Here is a 25,676-nt window from a genome sequence, read left to right on the forward strand (position 1 = left end):
AAAAACAAATTGGGGTGGGGGAACTATTGCTCTTAATCAGAAGCTATTACATCCTGTTTTTATTAAAAAAAATTTTTTTTACACTTATTTATTTTTGAGAAACAAAGTGAGACAAAGCGTGAGCGGGGGAGAGGCAGAGAGAGAAGGAGACACAGAATCTGAAGCAGGCTCCAGGCTCTGAGCAAGTGGTCAGCACAGAGCCTGATGCGGGGCTCGAACCCACAAACCACGAGATCATGACCTGAGCGGAAGTCGAATGCTCCACCGACTGGGCCACCCAGGCACCCCTGTTACATCCTATTTTTAAAAGCATACATGTTTTGCATTCACATAAAAAAGCTGTCAGAATTTGCCTGCAAAAAAAAGTGTGTTTGGGGGGCTGGGATGTTAGCGCGCACCCCCAGGCCCTGAAATAAACTGATCTCCTTGTTATATTTGCTATCATTTGTGTATAAATATTTTTAAGCCTATATACATCCTGGATCATGCAAAGAAAAATTCTGGGAAGATTCACCAGAATCAACAGCAGTTGTCTCTGACAAGTAACTTTTTTTCATTTTATATTATATTTTTCATTTAAGTTTATGTATAAAATTATTTTATTCTATATTTTAATTGGTTGGTTGATCTTACTATAGGAGCTTTACGTTTCGAATACAATGCTTTTCAGGATGAGGGCAGGGGAGTGGGAGAAGAGGATGAAAGAAGGGAGAAGGACAGCTGCAGTCCTGGCCTTGGGCGCAAGGTCTCTGCCATCCGTGGCGCTGGGCTTGCAGAGCCCTCCTCCAGTATCCCGGAGCGGCCGGCCACCAGGCGGGGACCAGGCCATCTGGTGGAGCGGGGCGGGGCTCGGAGCCCCGCCCCGCCGCGCACCGGTGCAGTTGCCTTGGCAGCGAGGCGGGGCGTGGCCGAAGCTCACAATCAGCCAAGTCACCGCTGCTCCCACCCCGCCCCCTGCGCTCTCACCTGGCGGCGCTTTCGCCCCCGGCGGACCCGGGGCCCATGGACACACACGTCCGCTCCCTGCTGCCCCGCGCGCCGGCTCGCCTGCTCTGCCCAAGGAGACACCATTCACGGCTGGGCGCCCACGCCCGGCTCTGGGAGCCCGAGGTCGCGGCTGGGGCCCGCGCCAGGCGGCAGAGAACGAGGGCCTGGGCCGCCGGGCGCCCCAGCAGACAGAGGCGCAACCGCCGCCCCTGATCACCCCCACGACTAAGAGGTGAGCTCGGCACCTTGCTCCCTGCCACCTGGCCTTTACCTTGAAGTTACTCCTTAACCCCTCTCCCCTACCGCATTTTTCTGAGACTTAAAACTGAAAGGGACCGTAAAGAACCCTGCAAATGTACACTGTGGCTTCTGGGGGAGTTGAAACCCACGGACATTTGATTTATTCATAGTGAGCCTGCTTTGAGGGACTTTGCTAAGTACTTTACTAGAATTGTCTCATTTCCTCTTCATATGGACCATCGAGTGGGTACTGTCATCCCCATTTCACAGATAAAGAGACTGAGGCACAAACCAGGTAGATAATATGTCCAGGTTTTTGCAACCAGTTTATGTAAATAATGTTGCAGAGAAAGGGGGGGGGGGAATCACAAACAACAAAAACAGATTTCCCCACCTGCAATCCCACACTCTTTCCACTATGTGGAAATTCCCAGTGTGTTTCCCTCCACTCCTCTTTTTAGCAGACCACCCTTGTGTCATAGACACCTTGGAGAAGTTGATGAGTTCTGTGGATCTCTCCTCCACAGGGGAAAAATGTACCTGTACACACACACACTGCAGATTGTCATATAATTTTAGAGGGCTTAGACCCAAACATGGACCTCAGGTGAAGAAACCCTGTTCTATTCCACTATCTCTTGAGATTGTCCATATAGATGATCAGATAGGGGTATGCCAGGGTGGCTCAGCCGTCATACAGAGGTAAAGTGTACATGTTGGGCTGTGTGTATACATGATGACTCCCCTGAAGATCAGAGATGTTTTCACAATTTTGAAGAACTCAGAACTAGAGGGAAGGACTTCTGTTATTTCCTTCAGTGGGGTGAGGCTCTTGTTCAGTCTTGGCAGTAGGTTGTGAAGGACAGAGAAGGGGAACCGCTCTCTCCCCAGCACGTTGGGGCTTTGGCTGGAAGAGTACAAGCTGTAGAACTGGCCTGTGGGCTGTGGAATTCATCACTGTAGCTTGACTGGACATGCTTCATGCTGCTAATTCTTTGTTAGGGGTGGGTGCCTCAGAGAAAGCATTGAAGTCTCTGATTAGGATGTCTCTGTTCACACAAATGAGGTGGCATAGATTCAGGATAGTCAAGGAGCTATTTGGAAGCACTGTATCCTATTCCTGTGTACATTGTGCCTATGTGTGCAGTATGCCACTGTACCTAACTAGGATATGGCTGGTACTAATAAATCATAAGCAGCTGCTAAAGTAAATATCACCAAGGCATGGAGCAAAGGCCAAGTGGGTGACTTGTGGGGAAGCTCAGGACTTATGGGGAGCCTATTTACACACATGGTTCTAAGCAGCTGCATTATCTGGTCTCCTAGTCGACCACATGTTATAAACAGATTAGAAGGGAAGAGAGGGGCTACAGCAAACAGGACATTGAAGCCACAAGCTGTGTGATGACTGATGTCCCAGCGGCAGAGGAGGAAGCACAAAGAAAAAACAGCAGGCAGAAGAATGGGGAGAAAAGCAGCATGCCTTTGACAGCGATGCTCACCCTTCTCCCTGACACTCTTTCCTCCTTTCCTTCACCCAGTCTCCCAGGAGCCTGCAGCCACTGAAAACCCCACAGTTGCCCGTAGACCAGGCTTAGATCTCTCTCTCTTGAATTGTGTTCCATATTGCTATGTAGATTCTGACTCAGCATGCCAAAGCATAACTGTCTACACTCTTTGACCAATCTGACTGCGTCCTGCACTCCCCATCTCAGACACAGGTAGCCAGTTGCTCAAACTAGAAACCTGGGCATTCTCTTTGGTTTCTTCCACTCCTCAATCTTAAAACTTTCAGTCATCATTTATGGAGCAACCATTACTTGAATGCCCCACATAAGTCAGGTTCTGGGTGATGGAGAAATAAAGGTCATTATAATATAAAACTTCTGTTCCATGAAGGCTCTATACTACTGGGGAAGTCACACAGTATATAAATTGAATATATCTATATCTACAGATCTATAGAAATATAATATACAGAAGTGCTTGATTTCATTATAAAGAAAGGAAAGAGATGAAGTGACATGGTGGCTGCTGTCTGAATGGTGAGAAGTGCCAACCAACGGAAATTCTGAGCTAAGAACACTCCAGGCCGAAGGAACAAGAGGTTCCAGAGGCAGGAATGCACTTTTGTTCTATAAGCAGAAAGGTGGTCAGTGTGGCTGGAGGTCATCTTATCAAGGGAGGTTGGAGTAAAGTAAGATCACAGAGGCAGAGAAAATGTTCTTAAAAGATCAACAGGAAGGGTTTAGATTTATTCTGATTACAATGAAAATCTGTTGAACTGCTTTTAAAAAATAGTTTCGAGGGAAGTTTCTGGCATGGGAACTTTCTGGTAATGTTCTATATCCTGATAGGAGTTTGGGTTACATAGATGTATGCAATTGTCAAAACTTATAGAATGGAACACTTAATTATTGGACATTTCATATTCAAAAGACAAAAAGGAAAAAAAGAACTGTAAACAAATATTGAACTCCAGTTAAGGGTATTGCCTGCTGGAATATGTGTGCAGTTTACTTTGAAATGGATCAAAAAATAGATGGCTGAGTAGACAGAGGGATGGATAGATAAGTGAAAGCGAGTAAAGCATTAATGGTAGGATCTGTGATGGATATATGGGTATTCAACTTTTCTTTATATTAAAAATAATTAGGGGCCCCTGGGTGGCTCAGTCCGTTAAGCATCAGACTTCGGCTCAGGTCATGATCTCACGGTCCTTGAGTTCGAGCCCCACATCGGGCTCTGTGCTGACAGCTCGGAGCCTGGAGCCTGCTTCAGATTCTGTGTCTCCCTCTCTCTGACCCTCCCCCGTTCATGCTCTGTCTCTCTCTGTCTCAAAAATAAATAAACATTAAAAAAAATTATACTAAAATGTTGGGGGTGGAGGCTTGTCTAATCTACATTTAACAAAGCTTTTTCTGGGTACTGAATAAAGAATGGCTCTGCAGGGCTGCTGAGGAAGCAGTGAGACAGATTAGAAGCTGTGACAAGGGTTTGGCCTAGGATAGCACCACTGGTAATTGATGTGAGGATATATTCTGGAGGTAGAGTTATGGGGTTTGCTGGTGGATTTAAAGAGTAGGGGACCTGTGAGGAAAGAAAGAAGAATAACTTTGAGTATTTTCATCTGAGTAGACAGATGGATAGTGACGCCATTACTGGAAGTGGGGAGAACTGGAGAAAGGGTGATATCAAGTGTTCGGCTTTGGATGTTTTATATTTTATATGCCTATTAGAGTTCCTTGTGAGAATGAAGAGTCAACAGGTAGATACATCACTTTGGAGCTCTGGGGAGAGTCAGAGAGTGAATATTCAGAAACCTCAAATTGGCATGAAAGTCATGAGACAGGATGAGACCATCAGGGCAATGTGTGAGAATAGACAAGAGTCCTGAGGGCGGAGCCCTGGTCACCCCAACAGGCTTCTGGCAGAAGATGGGAGCCAGCAAAGGAGAATGAAGAGTGGGTGGTGAGGTAGGACAAGAACAGGCAATGGAGATGTTATGGTTGCCTAGAGAGACATAGTTAAAGAGGAGCAAGCGTTCAAAAGTGCAACTCATTGCCAGAGGGAATATAGGTGAGGGAGCAGGTTTGTGGGAGAAAAGATGATACAGTTTCCGATTCTGTAGTAAGATGAAATCTGTTCAATTGCAAAGGACAGAAACTCAGCTAACTAGCTTATACAAAATTAAGGGGGGGTGGGGGTGGGGAGAGGATATTTACTTCTGCAACCCTGAGCTAGTGCTGCATTAACTAACATGCTGCATGGATTAAAGTGGTGGGTGAATTCTGGCACAACTGAGTCCCAACCTCTGCCCTAAGTCTCAGTCTCTGTAACACACACTCTCCCTGACTGCCAACATGGTTCCTGCAACTGCAGCACCCCACCCTACTGCTTAACAGCATCAGCACACAGTAGTCTGTCCATATAGTTCTGGCAGAAGGGTCCCTTAGGATGCTGACTGGCTGATGTCCTTCCTGAGCATGTGCTCACACACAGACTAAGCCTTGGTCTTTGACTCATTGCTATCATAGGGGATGGAAGGGGCAGATCCATACAAAATGCTGGGGGTCAAAGGTTGCTTGACCTTATCTGATACATTTTTAAAAGATGTTTCTGAGGACTGACCAGAGAAAGGAACCTAGGGGATCTGTTGTAGAAGCAGTGAGACAAATTAGAAGTCTGTGGCAATGACTTGGCCTAGGATAGCAGTACTATATGATCTGGAATGGATTTCCAATATGATAATGGGTTTTTTTTCCCAGAAAAAGTGAGGAAAGAAAAGCAAGCTGGGTCTACCTAGCCTGACTCAACTGAAAATATTGTTTTTCCATAAATAAAAGGAGATAACATTTCATATTAGAATGCTCATTACAATGTAACAGTGGGATTATTTATGAAAATTGCAGTTCTCTCTCAACTGTTCACCTACCTCATTCCCATGTAAGATGACACAGTAATCACGTTTGGTATCTCACAGAATCCAGTAGATTCCTCCTTATGATAAGCACCTCAAAATTCTACATGTTCTTTTTTTTTAACACTTGTTAACTGCTAAAACCTGTGTGGTCTCTGTTGAGGGGCATGCTGGTAACAGAGCCATGTAGTGGGAAAATGAAACCTTACCTTGGCACGTTTGTTAGCCTTACTTTCTTTGTGGCTAAAATGGGGAGGCTGTGTCAAGGAAGGAAGATTAAATGAGACAAGAAATTAAATTAACAAGAAAGCTTCACAGCAAGGCTGATATTAATTAGAATGAAAGATTTGTTTTGAAATATTTTAACTTTATGCTAACTGTATGTCCTATGTTTTTATGTGTAATTTATACTCTCATGAGGTCAGTTGCCATAAACTATGGTAATATCATTTCATAAGAAACAGCCTCTCTTCTCAGAAGGGAAGGTATAAAATATTACTATCTAATCAAAATACAGATGACAAAATTAACTTTGAGTTTTGTATGTTTCTGTTTTTGTTTTTGCTGCTATAGTTTTGTTTTGGTCCAGAAAAGCATCTTCAAGAAGGTGGTCGAGTATGGCTTTAGCAGATAAGAGACTTGAGAACTTGCAGATCTACAAAGTTCTTCAGTGTGTTCGGAACAAAGACATGAAGCAGATAGAGAAGTTGATCAGGCTTGGATACCCTGAACTAATCAATTTCACAGAACCAGTCAATGGACACAGTGCTCTGCACTTAGCCTCAATTTCCAATGACATTGATATGGTCAGCTTTCTCCTTAGCCTTGGTGCTCATCCTGATGTGCAAGACAAGATGGGCTGTACTCCGACAATGAGGGCTGCAGAACTGGGTCATGAATTGTCCATGGAAATATTAGCCAAGGCAAAGGCTGACATGAGTATAGTTGATAATGAAGGAAAAGGTAAAAATCCCAGCATTCTGCCCAACAGATGCAATCTACTTTGTAGCCAGAAATCAATAAATAGTGCATTTTTGCTTTCCAACTGTAGAAGTGAAAGACTCATGGGTTTAAGTGAAGAGCCAGGTTCTCACTCTTGTATCTAAGGACACTGTCTCCCCATAATTTGAAAACAGTATGGGTAGATCTTAGGGAGACAAGATCTGAGAGATTTCTCATTTAAAAAGAAAGTTAGAGTTAGATTAATCTATGTTTGGTGGCTTTCCTAAATGTGGAGAATTTTTACATATATTGTCATTACCATAGTCATAATCATCGATTATAAGATATAAAAATCTTGTTTAAGACAAAAGAGGATGGAGAGCATTCTTATTCCTTTTGATACTTTAGAACATCAAATAATGTTCTTTTGGGCTCCAAAAGGACTTTGGCACCTCTCAACAGCAGTCTGACGTAGAAAGGGGGTTATAGTTGGGAACTGGAAGGACTAAGGTGGATGCCGGTATAAACTCCAATGTTCTAGGGTCAATTTAATTGTATTTGGAAAAAGAACTTAAAACTTGAGACATGTCATTTCCTTTATTGTTTAGGTGAGATAGCCCCCACTTCTCTACTCTGTTCTCCCTAATCACATCTCAAGACCATGTTTGGGAGCTTCTGGCCCAAATAACTCAAAGTTCCAGAAGGACTTGACACAGCCTTGTGAAAATCACCAAGAAAATTACCACCAGGCTTAATATAAATTGGTAGATTTAATCAGTTGTCCCAAGGAGTTGCTTCAAGTACAAAGCCATTAACGTCAGTCCCACACTGGAGAAATAAATCCCATTTTTAATGTTAATATTTTCTGACAGGAACAAAATCCGCTTTTGTAATTCTCTCCAGACTTGGTATTTGATAAGTGACTTGCTTAAAACAATAAGAGAGGATAAAGAAAAGGAACAATCATTTAATTACTTAATAGTACCACATAACGAAATGAACTTCGGATGCATTCAGGGGTCAAATGCATTTTAAAATGTTAAATCCTGAATAAAAAAAGCCTCTTAAAACTCTGTAGAATATCATATCCCAAAGTGTTCCATGGACCACTGAATTGCTGAGATGTTGATAAGGGTTACAAGCAAAATTGGTTCCACTGTCAAATTCATTAGAGAACCATTGGATAAAACAAATTGAGACATGTTGATTTCACATTTGTCAGACTTGATACAGGGATATTTTCCATATTTCTTTGACCCTTGAAATAGTTTTTCCTTATGGCATCTTATATACCTGGAGTTTTGTGGAATGTACTTTGGGGAAACACTGTAATGGAGAACAGTTTACCTTCCAGAGTTTGAAACAAATGTTTTTTTCAAAGGTCGAGACATTTTATATCATAAAAATCTAAAATTGCAAAATTAAAACTGAACAAGTAAAATTAGAAACAGGGTTAAGTGAATACTTGTAGCAAATGCAATAGCCATATGGCTACTATCTAAGCTCATTCAAATTAATACTAAACTTGTCAAGGTTTTGGAAGATGAATGCATGAGAAAATAATCTGACAAATCACATAGGAAGAATTAAAGATAGAAAACAAAACTTGGGACCAGTACAAATCTTGTTGCACACATAACCTTGTTAGTACAGCCCCCTAGAGACTTGATTCTGTGTAACCCATGGTAGGCTTACTGCACTGAGTGAATGCCCTGTCTTCACCAGTTCAACACATCTAGCTCACCTTGCACATCCCTTAGTTGTCCTCTCACTTGTCAAACTGTTTTGCTTCTTGCATAGTCTTGGTCATTAACATCCTATTTTCCAGGGATTGATGTATGCCTCACTGGACATTGTTCCTAAAAGATAAGCAAACATTTAAGTGGTTAAAATACTTACTGGATCTTTAGAAGGATGTGGGACATACTCTAGGCTAAACTGTACTTTGAACAATTTTGCAGAATATGGAAAAGGTAAATCTCTAAGCCAAAACTCTTTCCTATGTCCTTGGGGATTAATTAGTGTCTGTCTATTCTGGAGAATGGAATACTGTCTTCCCTTTAAGGGTTAAGCTAGACTAGTTCCTTAGAGCCCCCATTCCATTGGTTCTCCCATTTATAGGAATGCATACCCAGTCCTACATGCAGTATGCAAATTTGACTGTCCACCATTTTTTTCCCTTTATTTCCACTTCAGTTTTAGAATTTGATTCATGTTCTTTGTGGCTTAAAGAGTCAGCCCAGATAGACTTTGACTGGGAGTTACGCATGCCATCATTATAAAATATCTATTTCATAAGTGCCTTAGGGCCTTTTGTAATGAATTCAGCCTCTGGTATTTCTAGATCACATTGCTGTTTATTGTTGTTTTGGTCCACTCTTGCCTCATATGACTTGTTGTATCTTTGATTTTCTATTTTCAACCATGTCCTTGACCATCTTTCTGTTTTAACTGTTCTGAGTAACCCTATTTTAGATGTGTCTGTTTACATGAAATATATTTAGATTTTGATTTTATATAAATTGTGATTTTTATTTAATGGTAGAATTTACCCAATTTATATTTATCTGGATGCCCCAAAGGTTTGGCCTCAGAACTGTCATTTATTTTATATTATGAAGTTATATTTAATATAAAATATATAAATAAATATGTATAAATGTATTTTCCTATATGGTCCCCATATATTCTTTTTCTTGTTGTGTGTATTATATTTTCTAAGGTTAATGGTCTGTTTTTAGTTTTTTTTTTTTTTTTTTTTTTTGGTTGTTGGAATGGTAGTTTTATCTATTTTTATAACTTACTGATTTAAAAAAAATTTTTTAATGTTTATTTATTTTTGAGAGCAAGAGAGAGAGAGAGAGACAGAGCATGAGTGGGGAAGGGGCAGAGAAACAGGGAGACACAGAATCTGAAGCAAGCAAGCTCCAGGCTCTGAGCTGTCAGCACAGAGCCTGATGCGGGGCTCAAACCCGTGAACCACAAGATCATGACCTGATCCAAAGTCGGATGCTTAACCGACTGAGCCACCCAGGCGCCCCTATTATTTACTGATTTTTTTAAATTGAGGTATATTTGACATAAACATTATATTAGTTTCAGGTGTACACATAATTTGATGTTTGTATGGATTGCAAAATGATCACCACAGTAAATCTAGTTAACATCTGTCTTTTTTCTTGGGAAGAGAACTGATTTTTTTTTTTGTTTTCGGTTTTTTTTCTTTTTAAGTTTAATTACTTATTTTGAGAGAGACAGAGAGCACAAGTGGCAGAGGGCCAGAGAGAGAATCTAAAGCAGGCTCTGCACTTTCAGCACAGAGCCCAATATGAACCTCAAACTTGTGAAGCCGAAACCCACAGTTGGATGCTTGTTTTTGGTTGTTTTAATGGCAAACTTGATAGCTTTACATATACTTAAAACTTTGTTTATTAAAGTAGCACTTTACATGGTATTCATTAATATTTTGCTATGAAAGAAGAGATTAGTACAATAACTTTTTGCATCCTTAAACTTACATGTCCATTGCTTTTATACGTGAACAACAGTTTGATAGGTACAAAACTCCTTACTTTCTTTCTCAGGTGATATTGTAGAGATACTTCAGTTATTTTCTAGCATGGACTATTACAGTAGCAAAATCTCAAGGCCAGACTGACTTTTGCTTTTTATAGATAGGATCTGAACTGTTTCCCAGATGCTCACAGGACACCTTCTCTACCTAGCTTTACATACGCATGCCTCATTGATTTTTCTTAATCCATTTTTCCTGAGACCCAAGTATGCTTTTTTAACCTTGAAATTCAGGTTTTCACTTCAAGAAAGTTTTTTTCTATTGTATCTCCATTTTTTTATGTTCCACTTGGTGTTTTATTATTGAACACCAATTACATACATGTTCACTCTCCTTTGCCTCTAGACCATTTCAACTCTTCCATCATCTGTGACATTCTCCTTAGTTCTTTTGTATTTTTCCTTCACATCCTGGATGATGGTTTTGCTTTCCTTTTTCCTGCTTCCAATTTGACTTCCCTTTCTTTGGTGGTTTTAGTTTCCTCTACCATTTCTTTCCTAACTTCAGCTGGCTTAATTTCATCTTTTCCTTCTATTTATCTTCTATTGTCCTAGCAGCCCTTCTTTTAAAGGTCTTGGCCTATCTTTGTACTTTTATTTTAGAAGAAAAAAGTTATACTTAGCTTCTTTGCTATCATAGAAATAGGTCAGTCAATAATTTTCACATGGTATAGTTTTCCTAGTATGTAGTTTTTGCCTAGCTTTTACTATCAGGTTTCTTTCTTTCAGTATCTTACACCCCCTCCCCCCAATAGGTCACATGCTAGTTTTTTATTTGCTTATTGTTCCTCTTTGAATGAAGCCTGTTTAGAATAAGGTCATTACAAAGTCAGTTTGGAGCCTGACTGTTGTTTGCCTAGATTACAATACCCCTGATCTGTAGTACATTTTTGACATGAATTATATTGAGGACCTATATGTCATAAGTTCTGGGTCGGGGGATTTAGCATTTTCCTTTATTCATTGGAACAAAACGATTTGCCAAAATGGTAGAGCCCCTTGTCATGTACTTTGTCTTCTCAGTGCTGCTATACTGACCGCTACACATGGCTGGTCTGCACATTTTATCATCCAGTACCACCTCCTTTGTCACTCTGCAGTTTCAGAGGGGACACAGCAACCCACCAACCAGCACCCACAGTCCTGCATGTGGGGTATAGGCTGCAAGAACCCATGGTTGACAAGGGCTCACATATCAGCACTCTGATTCTTCCCCTGAACCAGGTCCAATCGCATTTGGTCGTAACTGTTTTCTGATTCTATCAAAGGTTGACTTTCTTCTTTTGTTTCTCGGTCTTGGTATTTCAGTTGGTTACAGAAGGAAAAAGCAAGGCAACTATGCCTTTGCTCCACCACCTTCAGCTAGCCAATTATGGATTTCAAAATTGTTATCTTTTCCTTGCTATCTGGTTCAAATATATGGAGACTTAATTAAATACTCTCTGGGGATTCTATTTTTCTACAGGTGTTTTGTTTTACTGCATTTTGCCTACTAAGCGGCATTATCGCTGTGCATTGATTGCCCTGGACCATGGTGCAGATGTCAACAACTCTTCCTGTGAAGGAAAGCCAATATTCCTTAGAGCGTGTGAAGAAGCACATGATGTTAAAGATATGTGCCTGACCTTTTTGGAAAAAGGAGCCAATCCAAATGCTATCAACTCAGTATGACTATTCCTGTGATTCCTTTTTTTTAAAATTATAGACGCTCAGTAGTGTAATTTTCACATTTAATTATGGTAAAATTATCCTGTTAGCTTATAGACTATTCATTTCTATTCACAGTGTTTTAAGATGATAGATTTTCATTATCTTTATATTGCCATGATTCCACAGTCTATTTCCTAATTACGTTTGGAAAATTCGTATTTATTATGCATAATAGTAAAAGATCATTAGAGAAAAATAGAAAAGATACCACTGATGCCTAATAAAAATGTATCTTTTTGGAAAGAAAATATGTAGTCCTGCTGTTTCCCGTATCTATCTTGCCCCCTTTCCTTGTTTGGCCAATTTTATTGAGTTTTCTTATTGTTTAATAGTCATTTCCAGATGATAAAAAAATCAATTTTTTTCCTCATTAGAAAACACCTATAACCTAATTTTAGCATATACTTTACCCTCTTTCCCCCCCTTTTGCTCTACTTTCTTTACAAAAAAATGCATTTTATAGCCTGATTTCTCACAGGGACATCTGGTGTGACCTTGACTCTGATATTCAAATGCTTCTACATGGACCAGCTGGCTTCATTTTTCCTATTTGTTACATGAAACCAATAAAAATACAGAGAACTAAACATGTCAGTGTGAATCTAAGGCCAAATGGATTTAGACCATATTTATACGAAATAAGTGATTTAAGATAACAAGCATAACCGGCATTTGATCTGTTTCTCATCCAGTCCACAGGTCGAACGGCTTTAATGGAAGCGTCAAGAGAAGGAGTGCTAGAGCTAGTCCGAGGGATATTGGAAAGAGGAGGTGAAGTGAATGCCTTTGACAATGAGAGACATCATGCTGCACATTTTGCTGCCAAAGGAGGCTTTTTTGATGTAATAATCTGCCCTTTGCTTTAAAATCTGTTGCTCACACCTTTTCACAAATTGTTTTAATATCATGTAGGTTACACTAAGAATGTTTTCGAAGTTACCGTCTTGATTTCCCTAGATAATTCTAAAATTATATTTCAGATCAAATGTTTTTTTAAAAACTTTCTAGCCCTTCAGTTTTATCTGCTTGCTAAGTTTATTCATTAATAATGAATGTTTTTTCTGTATTCTTAAGTATGACAAATAAGCAAATAAAATAAATAATGTTTTTCTGTATTCTTAACTATGACAAATTAAAAGTTTTGCCAATCAGGACTTTTTTATTTTATGCCTCCATTACATATCAGAATCTTCAAAATATGGCTTGACCAAACTGTGGGAGAACAATGCCAACAAACTCTTATCTCCCTGAGTTTTTGTGTGCATCTAATGACTCACCTAAATTTTAAACTCTTAAGTATCCTGGTTATCTGGACATACCAGTAAAGGATATCTCATAGGTACAATGACACTGCAGAAACGAAATAGGAACCAATGCTATCCTATTTTTTTTTTTTTAATTCTGAATTACGTCTAACCTTTCTTTACTCAATTTTCTGAGTTTTTACATAGCTATCTTTGTTTCTGTCATTGAGTCTTGTCCCCACAATAAAAATATACATCACAATAGAAGTCACATTTGGTAAAGACTTTGCTTTCCTGATAATGTTTTCTATGGGCTGATGCTTTCTAGAATTACTAGAATTCACCAAGATAGCATGCCCTAGATGAGTATCGAATTTTCTAAACTCTTGGTCAAAGCTATTTGATAGAATTGTCAGCAATGGTGAAAAAGTTGTATATCTGTGATGTATAATACAATAGCCACATGTGGATTTGAGCATTTGAAATACGGCTAGTGAAACTAAGGAACTGGATTTTTTTTAATGGTTTTCTATTTAATTCGATTTAATTTTAAATAGCCACATGTAGCATAAGTAACTATTAGATAACAAGTTGGGGTGTCAGTCTTCATGCAATAAATGTATGTTCCTATTCCTCTACTATATCCACTGTTTATTTTGCAGATATTGAAGCTGCTTTTTGCTTACAAGGGAGACATGGGGCTGATTGCATTGAATGGGAACACACCACTTCATTATGCTGCCATGGGCGGTTTTGCAGATTGCTGCAAATATATAGCTCAGCGAGGTAAAAGTGTCTAGCAATTTTATGTTTAAAGCAGTTATGATTTACCCATGTTGCAGATGAGCAGACAGTTTGGGCCTGCCACTTGTCAGTTGCGTATCTTTTTCAATAACCCATCCACAGTTATATATGTAGAAAGAAAATTGAAAATTTTTTCTTACTCTACCTTCTGTGAAATCATGAATCAGGTCTTAAAGTGATGAAAACTCATTTTCTGAAATGTTTTTAGGTTGTCATTAAAAATCTAAAGAGGATTGTTCATATGTCGGCTAATTATTAAAATGCTTATAGTTTTTAAAGTCCTTTTAAAAATGTCCACCAATCTGAAGGACGAACACTGAAAAACTATGTCTTTTAGTCTGCATTCTTAATTATTTCATTAAAAAATTGTTCAATTGTGTCAAGGATAACTTTCCTAAATCATTTGAAATTATAGGGGAAATATTTTAGGGAGAAAGATAAAATGAAAATTTTCATGGAAAATTTGAAATTTATTTTTGGTTTACCTTTAGCTTCTAGGTACCTATTAATTTAGGAATATAAACTATGCATGTATAGCTTAATGTAGTCCTTAAAATGGGAATATTAGCCAATTAAGTTTAAAGATCTGGATCCATTTGGTGTCAATTACATGCTAACTTAAAGTACATTAAAAGTTTTCAACTTTGTGAAAAGTGGAACTGCATTCTGCTGAACGTTGTAGTAATGGGTTTGGTTTTTTGCTTTTTTTTCCCCCCAGTTTGAGTAATAGGCAAAAACTTAAAGCCCTATGACTCTAGAATACAGCAGAGAAAGTACTTTTGCTTTTCTGTCCTCTACACAGACAGAGAATCTCAGGAGTCCCTGAGACATAGAGATCCTAAATTGTAACCACTAACATAGATAAACTAATGTGCTTGCGTAACTAATAGTGCAATAACGAATTCATGTTTACTTTTTATGAACTTATACAAACTCCTACTCTTCCCCCCCATCATCCCCCAATAAACATTTTTAACAAATAAAGAAAGGAACGTGTATCAAATGCAACTTTTGCCCCAAAAATGGTCTCATCAGTCTTGTTTGCACATTTGTCACTATTAGCAGTTTATTCTGACATTTCATTTTTTTTCTTTTTCAAATGTCTATGTAGTTTGAGAGAGAGAGTGTGTGCACATACACATAGGGAAGGGCAGAGTGAGAGGAAGAGAGAGAATCCCAAGCAGGCTCCACTCTGTCAACACAGAGCCCAGTGCAAGGCTCAACTTCACAAACCATGAGATCATGAGCTGAGCCGAAATCAAGAGTTGGACACTTAACCAACTGAGTCACCCAGGCGCTCCTGATATTGCATTTTTAACATAATTTATTTCTAAAAACAAAAGAGCTGCCCAGATTAAGACAATTCTTCAACTTTAACATGTTAACTGCTTTCTTATTAGGATAAACATCACCAGGCACATTCTCTATCATCTATATACTCCTGGGAGAAAGTCACAGAAAGCAAATTGAGAAGCACATTTGGCTGGAGCGTAGGCCACGCCAAAGGCCTTGCCCAATGACACAGAAAGGTTTCATCTTCCTGGCAGAATCATGAGACTAGGCCATGTTTTCTTCTTTTTTAAGATTTATTTTTTTTTTGAGAAAGAGAGAGAGCACAAGTGGGGAAGGGGCAGAGAGAGAAGGGGACAGAGGATCCGAAGCAGTCTCTGCACTGACAGGCTTGACAGCAGTGAGCCCGATGTAGGGCTCGAACATACAAGCCATGAAATCACGACCTGGGCCAAAGTCGGATGCTCAACCGACTGAGCCACCCAGATGCCCCTAAACCGTGTTTCTAAAACAAGTGGCTGAAAGCATTCTAAGTTCTCTTGCATGTTTGGAGGTACAACCACTTCACTAGATCCTATGTGGGTGACCTAATTCCATAGTATAAGTGTTACCAACTACATGTTCACCTTTTGAATCTTCGATCTAAGGCAATCAGAGCAACAACAAACCATGCATTAACAATTAAATGCTCTTTTCTGAGTTAACTCCCTGGGTTTAGTGTCTTCTATACTTAAATGTGAAGGCTGGACTGTTTCCCACATTAAACCATCTTCTTCCTGTTGCTAGAGCAATTTACAAGTCCCGGTAAGCAGTGTGAGTGTCATATCCAAGGGCAGAAGCAGGGAGCTGGGAACAGTTCTAGGGAAGCACCCCAGGAGAGTTCTCTTTCTCATGGGCCTTTGGCTTGTCAGCCCACACTAACTGTAAGTTGAGTACCTTCGACCACAGATCATAAGTCACAAAGGGAATGAATGGATCTGTATTTACTAATTATAAGGGAGGAGATAAAAAGTCCCAAGGCCAGAGGAGAAAAAAACGCCTTCAGATCTTTAAGCTGGGATGTTGGAAACTTTTATCCACATAAAGGTTTCTAACTAGGAGGAAACTGGGAGCATAAGAAGGCAAGATCAAACAGCTTTAAGATCCTTTGATCCTTAGGGGTGAATATAGAAGCAGTGGCTTGGGAGATGGTAGATAAACCCCTCGACACCTTGAAGAAGCGAAAAAGCTAAATAAAAACAGCATTCTTGAAGTTGCTATGGAATTATACTGTCGAGACCAGCCTCAGGCCCCCTTTTCGATAAGTCACTGTTTAATATAGAAATTTTAGAATCCTTATTCTCATAATACTCTTTTTGAGTTTTTCTATCACTACTAAAATTATCAGTCTTAGTATAAAATGTTCAGTTTGACAATACCAAAGGAAGTATCAATCTTCAAAAGCACTGGTGACTAATTTTCTTTTTGACAAGGAATACAACTATGAAGTATTGGCAGGGCATGCTTTATTTCTGCACGCAGCCACCTGTACATTTTCATTGCTAGACATACTGATTGGGGAGCAATCTTCTTTGATTATGTGATGTTGGCAAAGCAACAGGAGAGGCTTCTTCTGGATGCAAAACACTAGAAAGAGCTTCTTCATTGTCTGACTTATTTATATACATAACGGATTTTTAATGTCTCAAGACACTTACTATAGACAGCACAACCTTCCTAGTGGCACTAAGCCGACTCTCCAATGTACCCGGAGAAGTTTATTTATTTGGGGAATACCTACGTGTAATGTTGGTGTCATCATTTTAAGGAAGGGACCAAGAAGGAAAATGAATTTCAGTGTCTGATTAGCACAAATGTAATACTGGAAGTCTTTCAGATTCGATGAACAAATTGGTTTTTCCTGGGTTAGGTTGTTCACATGACCTTATCACAAAACAGCAGATCAATAGAAATTAAATGGATTCCGTGGGGAATACAGTTTAAGATCGTACACAGGTTTGCAGTCATAATCATTCAAAAAGAAGCAGGTGCAGCATTCTGAGTTCCTAATGGCCCAGTAAGCTATCTGAACCCAGCTTCTTTCTATATTCAAATATTACCCTCACTCTTTTCTTTTTTTAGTAGCAGGTCTGCTTAGCAAGTATGCCAAAATGATATTTGTTTCATATATCTACAGGGATCAATGTCCTAATTCTTTAGGGGCAGAGAATATAAATTGGAAACATATTTCAGAATACACCAAAGTGAAGCTCACAGAAAAAAAAATCACAGTTTAATTTGGTAATTATAGGGGATAAATTTTTGACTAATAGATCAAAATTAAGAAAAGGGTTTGATGAATGTCATTCGCAGAGCCATGCAGATGCCTGGGCAATATTCATAATAATGATGCTTCATGTTCTAGGATGTGACCTGAAATGGAAGAACTTAGATCATAAAACACCCAGAGCTGTGGCCAAAGAAGGCGGTTTCAAAGCAGCAAACAAAGAAATACGGCGGGCAGAGAGAACTGCTAATAAACTGGCACGGCCAGGAGCCAAAAATCCGAATCCACTCTGGGCCCTTAGACTACATGACTGGTCGCTAGAACATGAGACTTTCCTTCGGGAAGCCTTTTCATTTGTGGACAGAGGTGATGGGACAGTCAGCAAGGAGGACTTCGTGTTGACATTGGAGGAGAGGCAAGATTTTGTGACCTCGGAACAGCTGGCTATGGTAGCTCAATATCATGAAAAATTACGGGGAGGTGGGGTCAATATTAATGATTTCTTTAAAGGAACCAGATACTTAAGCAAGTCTTATGTCTTGGGATCATATGGGCCCAAGAAAAAGAAAAAAGGGATGGCCAAAAAGGTAAAGAAAGGCAAGTTTGTTTTACCCCTCCCAATCTGCATCATCCCTGACCATGTATTTCCCCAACGGAGTGATGGCGGGCCACCCTATTACATGATTGAAACCTACAAGAATATAACTGATTGCAATCGGTTTAACCGAGACCATCCACCAGAACATCCCATTCAGGATGACTCTGCTTGGTACATTGATGATCCAGGGAAGGTATTTTCAAATATTAATTTCGTCACCAAGGCAGGAGACCTGGCTTCTCTGAAAAAGGCATTTGAATCAGGAATACCTGTGGATATGAAGGATAATTATTACAAAACACCACTAATGACTGCATGTGCCAGTGGAAACATGGATGCTGTCAAGTTTCTTCTTGAAAAAGGGTGGGTTTTCTTTCTTGAGTGAGGTTTAAATTTCATGGGTCTTTATATTCAACTCCAGAATTTTAGGTCAAAGAAAGAGCTTCATTTCTGAAATCTAGATTAGAGGTAGACCTTGCATGGGAAAGTTGGCTAATGGGAACCTGGGAATGTGTGTACACACAGATAGCTTGCCAATAACAACTACGCACAAAGTTGCTTTACTAGAGAGCTTTACCTACTAGGTCACTTTTAATTTTATTTTAAATTACCAAGATAATTTTTAAAATGTATTTATTGTTGAGAGAGAGAGAATGCACTTGCCTGTGAGTGGGGGGAGGGGCCGAAAGAGATGGGGAGAGAGAATCCCAAGCAGGCTCTGCACTGTCAGCACAGAGCCGGTTGAGGGGCTCAAACTCACAAACCTAGATCATGACCTGAGCAGAGATGACCTGAGCAGAAATAAGAGTCAGGCACTTAAACTGACTCAGCCACCCAGGTGCCCCAAGAATTTTATTGTAGGAGAAACATAACATGATCTACCCTCTTAACAAATTATAAGTGTATAATACAATATTAACTATAATCACACTATTGTATGGTAGATCTCTAGAACTTATTCATTTTACATGTTGCTTTTTAATCTGTCTCTTGTGTATATGTTGGGGGGGGGTGGTCCTAACAAATTTAAACAAGTGGTACAATGGCCATGATGACATGTCCCTTCTCTCCTCCAGAACCTCCTTGGTTCATTTGTAAATATCTTTAAAATATCAAAGCATCACATTTTTATTTAACTTTGTAATCTAAAGCAACTTCTCATGTTTAATTCCTTCTTGTACCATAGCTGAATAGCCTGGGGTAAGTTTCTTAACTTTTTTGTGCCTCCATATCCTCATTTTTATAATGGGGCTCTAATAGGACTCAGCTCACAGATTTTCAAGATCAAATCATTTAAAATATGTAAATCACTTATTAGCAAAGCAATTGCATATTTGATAAAAGTTGTTATTATTATTACTATAAGGGTGAAGGTCAAAGAAGTATTCAAATTTGTATATTATCTAGAGGGAGTATAAAGCAATTAATGAGAATTTGAACTTTTGGACAGTGAATTTTTCTTGAAATTTTTTTAGTATTTATTTTTGAGAGAGAGAGAGAGACAACGTGAGCGGGGGAGGGGCAGAGAGAGAGGGAGACACAGAATCCGAAGTGGGCTCCAGACTCTGAGCTGTCAGCACAGAGCCCGATGCGGGGCTTGAACTCACAAACCGTGAGATCATGACCTGAGCCGAAGCCGTAAGCCTAACTGACTGAGCCACCCAGGTGCCCCAACAGTGAATTTTTTTTAAAAAGAACTGACATTTAAAATACTACACTTAGATGCTTAGAATTTTAATAATGAAGGTGCATTTAAAAATCTATAACACTCAGAGAAAGTAGACTCAAAGTGAAATAACATGACTTTTATATTTCCTATCAGTTTTTACCTTCATTGGATCCAGTTATATAATTTTCCCTAATTTTAACCTTTGCAAAATGTGTAACCCCTGGGATCTAAGTGCCTTTAAAAACTAAACAAAATATGTATTTATGCAAAGAAAATTAAGACTGTCAGATAATGCAGAGCACAAGTCAAGAAAAATTATGGCACAGAGTTTAACTTTACTCAGAGCTTCCCTCGTTTATAGCTGGACAACTGTATGAAATCTGGCTTTGCACGTTCGGCCTCCAATGCTTGGAACAACCCATATATTTAGCTTGTGCATCTGTCTTATTTTATAGGGCTAACGTTAATGCAACAGATAATTTCCTGTGGACTCCGCTTCATTTTGCATGCCACACAGGCCAGCAAGATATTGTTGAGCTTCTTGTAAAATCTGGAGCTGTGATAGACGCAGTCTCCATCAACAACACCACTCCTTTAACTAGAGCTATTGAGAGCTGCAGACTGGATACTGTAAAATACCTACTTGATATCGGTGCTAAATTCCAAATGGAAAATAGAAAAGGTATGTGTTCATATCATTGATACAGTTACAGTCAGAAAAGGAGAATTTAGATTCCAAACCTCTTCTGATTCTATTCTTGTAGGACCACATTTCCCTGTGAGAGTTACTACTGCAAACGCAAACCTAAGTTGAATGTTACACAAGTTGGTTTTCTATGGAGTGCCTCTCAATCACTGGTGTGAAAGGATCAGTGCTTTATGTTTGCAATCTGTCATGGACGGATACTTTTGTAAAGTACAAGAAAAAGTGACTTCCTAGAAAATGAGATGAGAAAAAACATGAAATACAAGGGTTTTTGTAATCACTAGATTAAAATGACAGAAAATTCTTCTATCAAATCTATCTAAAAATTTCTAAATGCCCACTCTTTTTTTTTTTATGTTTATTCATTTTTGAGAGTGTTGTGCTGACAGCAGAGAGCCTGATGTGGGGCTTGAACTCACGAACCATGAGATGATGACCTGAGCTGAAGTTGGGCACTTAACTGACTGAGCCACCCAGGCACCCCTCTAATTACCCACTCTTAATTTCTGTGGTTATTTCACTATAGTCCTATAAGCATTAGTTTGTGGGCTTGCACCAATGTTCAGAGTTTTCACACTGTTACAACTGTCAATTCCTAGTAAATGACATAGTTTAAAGACTATAGAATGTGGATTCTTTCCAAAGCTGAACAAATTCCTGAATTTGAGGTTCTCTCTAGGACATAAATGGGAGGCCTAGCTTATATCACACCTGAAGAATAAATAAAAATTTGAATAACTATTTGACCTTATTGCTTGGAGGTATCATTTTCTTATAGTGGAGGCTGTTGCTTCCTTTTGATCTGAGAGAGCATTAATATTTCTGGCTGCTTCAGGCTTCCTCTGAGTCACTGGTAGTATTGTTTTAGGTCTGCCTGAGGATATTACAGGTGTCATAATACCCAGCCATGTGCACAGCACACTGTGACACCAGCTTCCTCAGGCCTTTTTGAATATACCTCCTTATATCATGGAAAGGGGAGAATAATGTAAAATTATCACACAAAAGGAAATGTACGCAATGTGGGAAGAGAACCATCAATCAAATATTCACATGTAAATATCCTGCCAGTATTTCCTATCAACTTTTTAAGAAACACGCTTAAAAAAAACAAAAACAAAACCAAAAACAAGAAAAGGTTGTGTTGCCAGTAAATGGCACTTTAAATTATGAGATCTTAGAGCTGGGTCCACCTTAGAGAATATCTGATCTAGCTTTGTGACCCTACATATAACCATTTGCTTTACTAATCACCTTTACTACTGTATGCTAAGGGCTGATGTGCTGAGGTTTTCTACCTGGCTTATTATCAATCTGTTTATTGTTATTCTGAATTTATGTCTTGAACAGGGCACACTGCCATGGATATCGCAAAGGCGTATGCTGACTATAGAATAATTAGTTTGATTCAAGAAAAGCTGGATAGCTTGCCAAAACCAGCAGAAAATCAAAAATTGAAAGGCAAGCCACCTCCTAAAATGAAGACTGAAGGCCCTGAAATTAAGAAAGAGGAGGTAAGAAAAGCAATGGACTACCCATTAGTAACTAGAACCTGTTAAAAACTTGTTGGGGGTTAGGGCAGTGTCATTATGTACATGTGGTTATACAGCATGGGCAAAATAATATACAACCCATATTGTCAGCACTATTATGCAGTACTTTTAAAGAAATAGCTAGCAAAGAAATTCCTAGTATGGAAAAGTCTAAAAAGTGCTCATTGCAAATAAAATCCATGTAAAAACCAAGATGGTTCAGCCAAACACAATTAGAATGTTGAAAAAAGAATTGGCATTGGATATGTATATATTTGGTTCTGAGTTATACAGATTTGATGAGACACCCTAGACAGGGAAGTAGGGTGAGAAGAATGAAGCAAAGCATGTTTTTCCTTCATTATGGTATCATAATTTTTCATTACACATCTTACCTTCCTTCTAAGGAATTTTATTTTTTTAATGGTTGTTTTTGAGAGAGAGAGAGAGCGAGCACAGGGGAGGGAGAGAGACAGGGAGACAGAGAATCTCAAGCAGTCTCTGTGCTGTCAGCACAGAACCCAATGTGGGGCTCAAACTTATGAACCATGAGATCATGACTTAAGCTGAAATCAAGAGTCAGACGCTTAACTGACTGAGCCACCCAGGCACCCCCTAAGGGATTCTAATGACTACCAATGAACCCTGGGATATGGGGCCACTTGTGACTTGGATATCCTGCAGAATGACTCTAGAAGTTTTAAAAGTGTCAAGTGACTGTTCCTGGTAATCTGGAGTGATGTGGGTGCCTCTAAACTACCAGCAGAAGTTTAAGGTTTTTGCCCATAGAGATTACTGAGAGATCAAGACTTTGTCATTAGCAGCGAAGCCCAAGTGCATTTCTTTTTTCTTTTTGTATGAAGTTTATTGTCAAATTGGTTTCCATACAACACCCAGTGCTCATCCCAACAGGTGCCCTCCTCAATACACCTCACCCATCCTCCCCTCCCTCCCACCCCCCATAAAACCCTCAGTTTGTTCTCAGTTTTTAAGAGTCTCTTATATTTTGGCTCCCTCCCTCTCTAACTTTTTTTTTTCCTTCCCCTCCCGCATGGTCTGCTGTTAAGTTTCTCAGGATCCACATAAGAGTGAAAACATATGGTATCTGTCTTTCTCTGTGTGACTTATTTCACTCAGCATAACACTCTCCAGTTCCATCCACATTGCCACAAAAGGCCATATTTCATTCTCATTGCCACGTAGTATTCCATTGTGTATATAAACCACAATTTCTTTATCCATTCATCAGTTGAAGTGCATTTCTAAGTAGGCTAGAAGCTTCTTTTAGGGAAGCAGGAGGAATCCCTGGTGATCCTTGGCAAACATAGGTCAGGGATGAAATTCAAAAAAGGAAAAGCTCTAATATTGGAATTGGAAATTGGAAAGGGTTGGAGAAATGTAAGGTGGTAGGAAGTGGAGAGGGTGAAGGGATTATAACAAACATCGAGGACAATCAACAGTAAGAAGTAATAAACATGGAGGGGACGAGAGTAAGAATGGCCAGAGGTGAAGGATGATCAATCAGCTAAGCTTCTATTACATACATCATTATCATTTTAGTAGGATAATTTAATTTTTCTAGTTAATCAGTGACCATAGATAAATAATGGGTATCTTGAAGACTTAAATGCTCTGTTACCAATACTACTAATAAAGTAGAGTTAAACAAAGCAAACTAGTTATCTTACCCCATCCAAAGTTATAATATTCTATTTCATTTCAAATTATAATTTATATAGTAACATTTTTATTTTTACTTGGCTTCAGAGCAAGATACAGAACAACAAATAATATAAAAAAAAGTGTAATATAGGTTTTTGCAATTGATAGGGTTGGTTTTTCTTTTGTCTCATTTCCAGGAACCACTTTCATCAGTTTATGTACCAGCCATATCAGAGGAAAAGAAAGTCCATAAGGATAATGTGGTTTATCTCAATTCATTGATTACCAGTGGTTATACCAAGAAAGTGGATATTACATTTATTCCACGGAGGGTAAGTACTTTGGAAAGATCTTCATAACATGCTGTAAACTCATATCATTTTCTAAATACATTTCATGCAGAGCACCCAAACAAATGGCCAAAGATTATCTTTCACAGTTATGATATGAAGGTATCCTTTTGCCAATTCCTGCTGCTTCAACTCAGTAAGTTCACCTTCTTTAGCTTCCAATATCTGGTTTCCTCTATTACTATTTCTATATTAACATTTTAGTTGTCCTTGAAAACCTAAAGTATTCTTTGGTCAATGCCATTCCCTGTCCCCATTTGGTCACAAGTTCAATAGACACATTTTCTTGGTGCTTCTCAGACCCCAGTACTCTTACTACCATCTCACTTGGGAGTTTCATACTAAGCAACACTGGATTTATTCAGTAGCTTCCTAAATATCCACAATTAAAGAGGTGGAGACATCTTTGGAGAACAAGAGTGGTCTTGCCAATCCCCATCAAGCCATGCTGAATAAGAGACCACCAGCCCCCTCTGCCTTCTACTATGAAAATAATTTTCTTATGACTTCCCCATAAGACATAAAGGTAACAAACCCAAATGATCTTCTAATTCCATCTCTTCCTTGTTTTGACATCCCAAAAATGAACAGCAGAGGATCATCAGAGGTAACTGAAAAGCATTTCAGGTGTCCAAACAGTCACCATCAGAATTAGCGATGCCCATGTAACTCCTCTTCCTCATGTAAGAGGAACACATAAGCTAAAATAGATTTAGAAGTAAATTTGATAGTTTTAAGTTAATCATACTGGACACTGAGTGGATACTGACATATTTGGCTGGCTTTTGTATTCATGCCTGCTCTGGATACGGTTGTTTGTTTTAAGATCTGGAGTCCTGAAGCCACAACAGCAGAGCTGATCAGGAAAAGGGAGCTGCGGCGGGAGAGGTTCACTTATGAGGTAGACTTTGAGGACTTCATGATGCCCTTTCAGAAGAACATCACAGAGAAAGCTCAAGCCTTGGAAGCTGCCTTCAAGACCTAGATCATAGCAGTTGCTTCTTGGGGTCAACATTTCAAGGCCCAGGGAGAAAGTCGGTATTTCCATCAAAGTCAAAGCAATCCACAAATTAAGAATTTGTAACCAAATAATTGTTTTTGCTATAACAGCTATAAATATTCAGAGCTATCTAGAGAAGGTGTATTTTATTTTGCAATGAATTACATGTCTTTCTGGATAAACCCCTTAATCTTCTTTAAGGATGTAGTAGAATAAATGGCATTTTGGTTATAAATATAACATTATTGTCAAAAAATTTACAAAATGTACACCCATTATGTTTGCTAAATATATAATTCCAGTGGAAATTGATGAAAACAATTTAATAGTATGGAAGAGAAGTAGTTCTAACCTGTTAAGGAAGGAGTTTGTTTCCTACACACCATCGTACGTGGTATATATTAGATACCTGGGTCAAATAAGCTTTGGCACTTATAGCAGACACTGTCAGCACTCCATCCCTTTCTCCTTGATTGAAGCAGGCCTAATATTCAGATGCTGGAAGGCGGACTCTGACACTTAAATTTGTAGAGTAGGGCCCAAATACACGAGAACAAGAGCCTCCGAGAAGCAGCTCTCAACCAGCAAGTGAACAGATGCAGTGTATTAACACCCCTGCTCCCTCACCACTCTGGTTGGAATGTTTGGAAGTGAGCACTCCTATTGACTGCTCAAGTTCCCCC

At 39.1% G+C, this 25,676-nt stretch overlaps 1 protein-coding gene and 1 long non-coding RNA gene across 5 annotated transcripts in view; one reads left to right on the top strand and one right to left on the bottom strand.

Moving 5' to 3' along the window:
- Window positions 1–902: 902 nt before the first annotated feature.
- ANKEF1 (ankyrin repeat and EF-hand domain containing 1) lies at window positions 903–25,119 on the top strand. Of its 3 annotated transcripts, none has more exons than XM_019462518.2 (9): window positions 903–1,219; window positions 11,628–11,827; window positions 12,565–12,714; window positions 13,779–13,902; window positions 17,615–18,437; window positions 20,199–20,425; window positions 21,800–21,963; window positions 23,841–23,975; window positions 24,820–25,119. In XM_019462518.2, exons 2-9 carry the CDS (start codon window positions 11,777–11,779, stop codon window positions 24,976–24,978), a joined length of 1,833 nt encoding a protein of 610 aa, XP_019318063.1. In that variant the 5' UTR covers window positions 903–1,219; window positions 11,628–11,776; the 3' UTR covers window positions 24,979–25,119. The 3 variants fall into 3 exon arrangements, with proteins under 3 accessions (XP_019318063.1, XP_053746412.1, XP_019318064.1); XM_053890437.1 differs by lacking the exon at window positions 903–1,219 and adding an exon at window positions 6,265–6,610; XM_019462519.2 differs by lacking the exon at window positions 903–1,219 and having other exon boundaries at window positions 11,730–11,841.
- The window catches only part of LOC109274713 (uncharacterized), a 171,292-nt gene continuing 153,949 nt past the window's right edge, over window positions 8,334–25,676 (bottom strand). For both annotated transcript variants that reach the window (XR_002083792.2, XR_008417785.1), the window contains one exon: window positions 8,334–8,448. This is a non-coding gene — a long non-coding RNA (uncharacterized LOC109274713). The remainder of the gene's footprint in view (window positions 8,449–25,676) is intronic.

Source organism: Panthera pardus, unplaced genomic scaffold, assembly GCF_024362965.1.
Source record: "Panthera pardus isolate Hobbes unplaced genomic scaffold, ASM2436296v1 HiC_scaffold_25, whole genome shotgun sequence".
Lineage (NCBI taxonomy): Eukaryota > Metazoa > Chordata > Mammalia > Carnivora > Felidae > Panthera > Panthera pardus.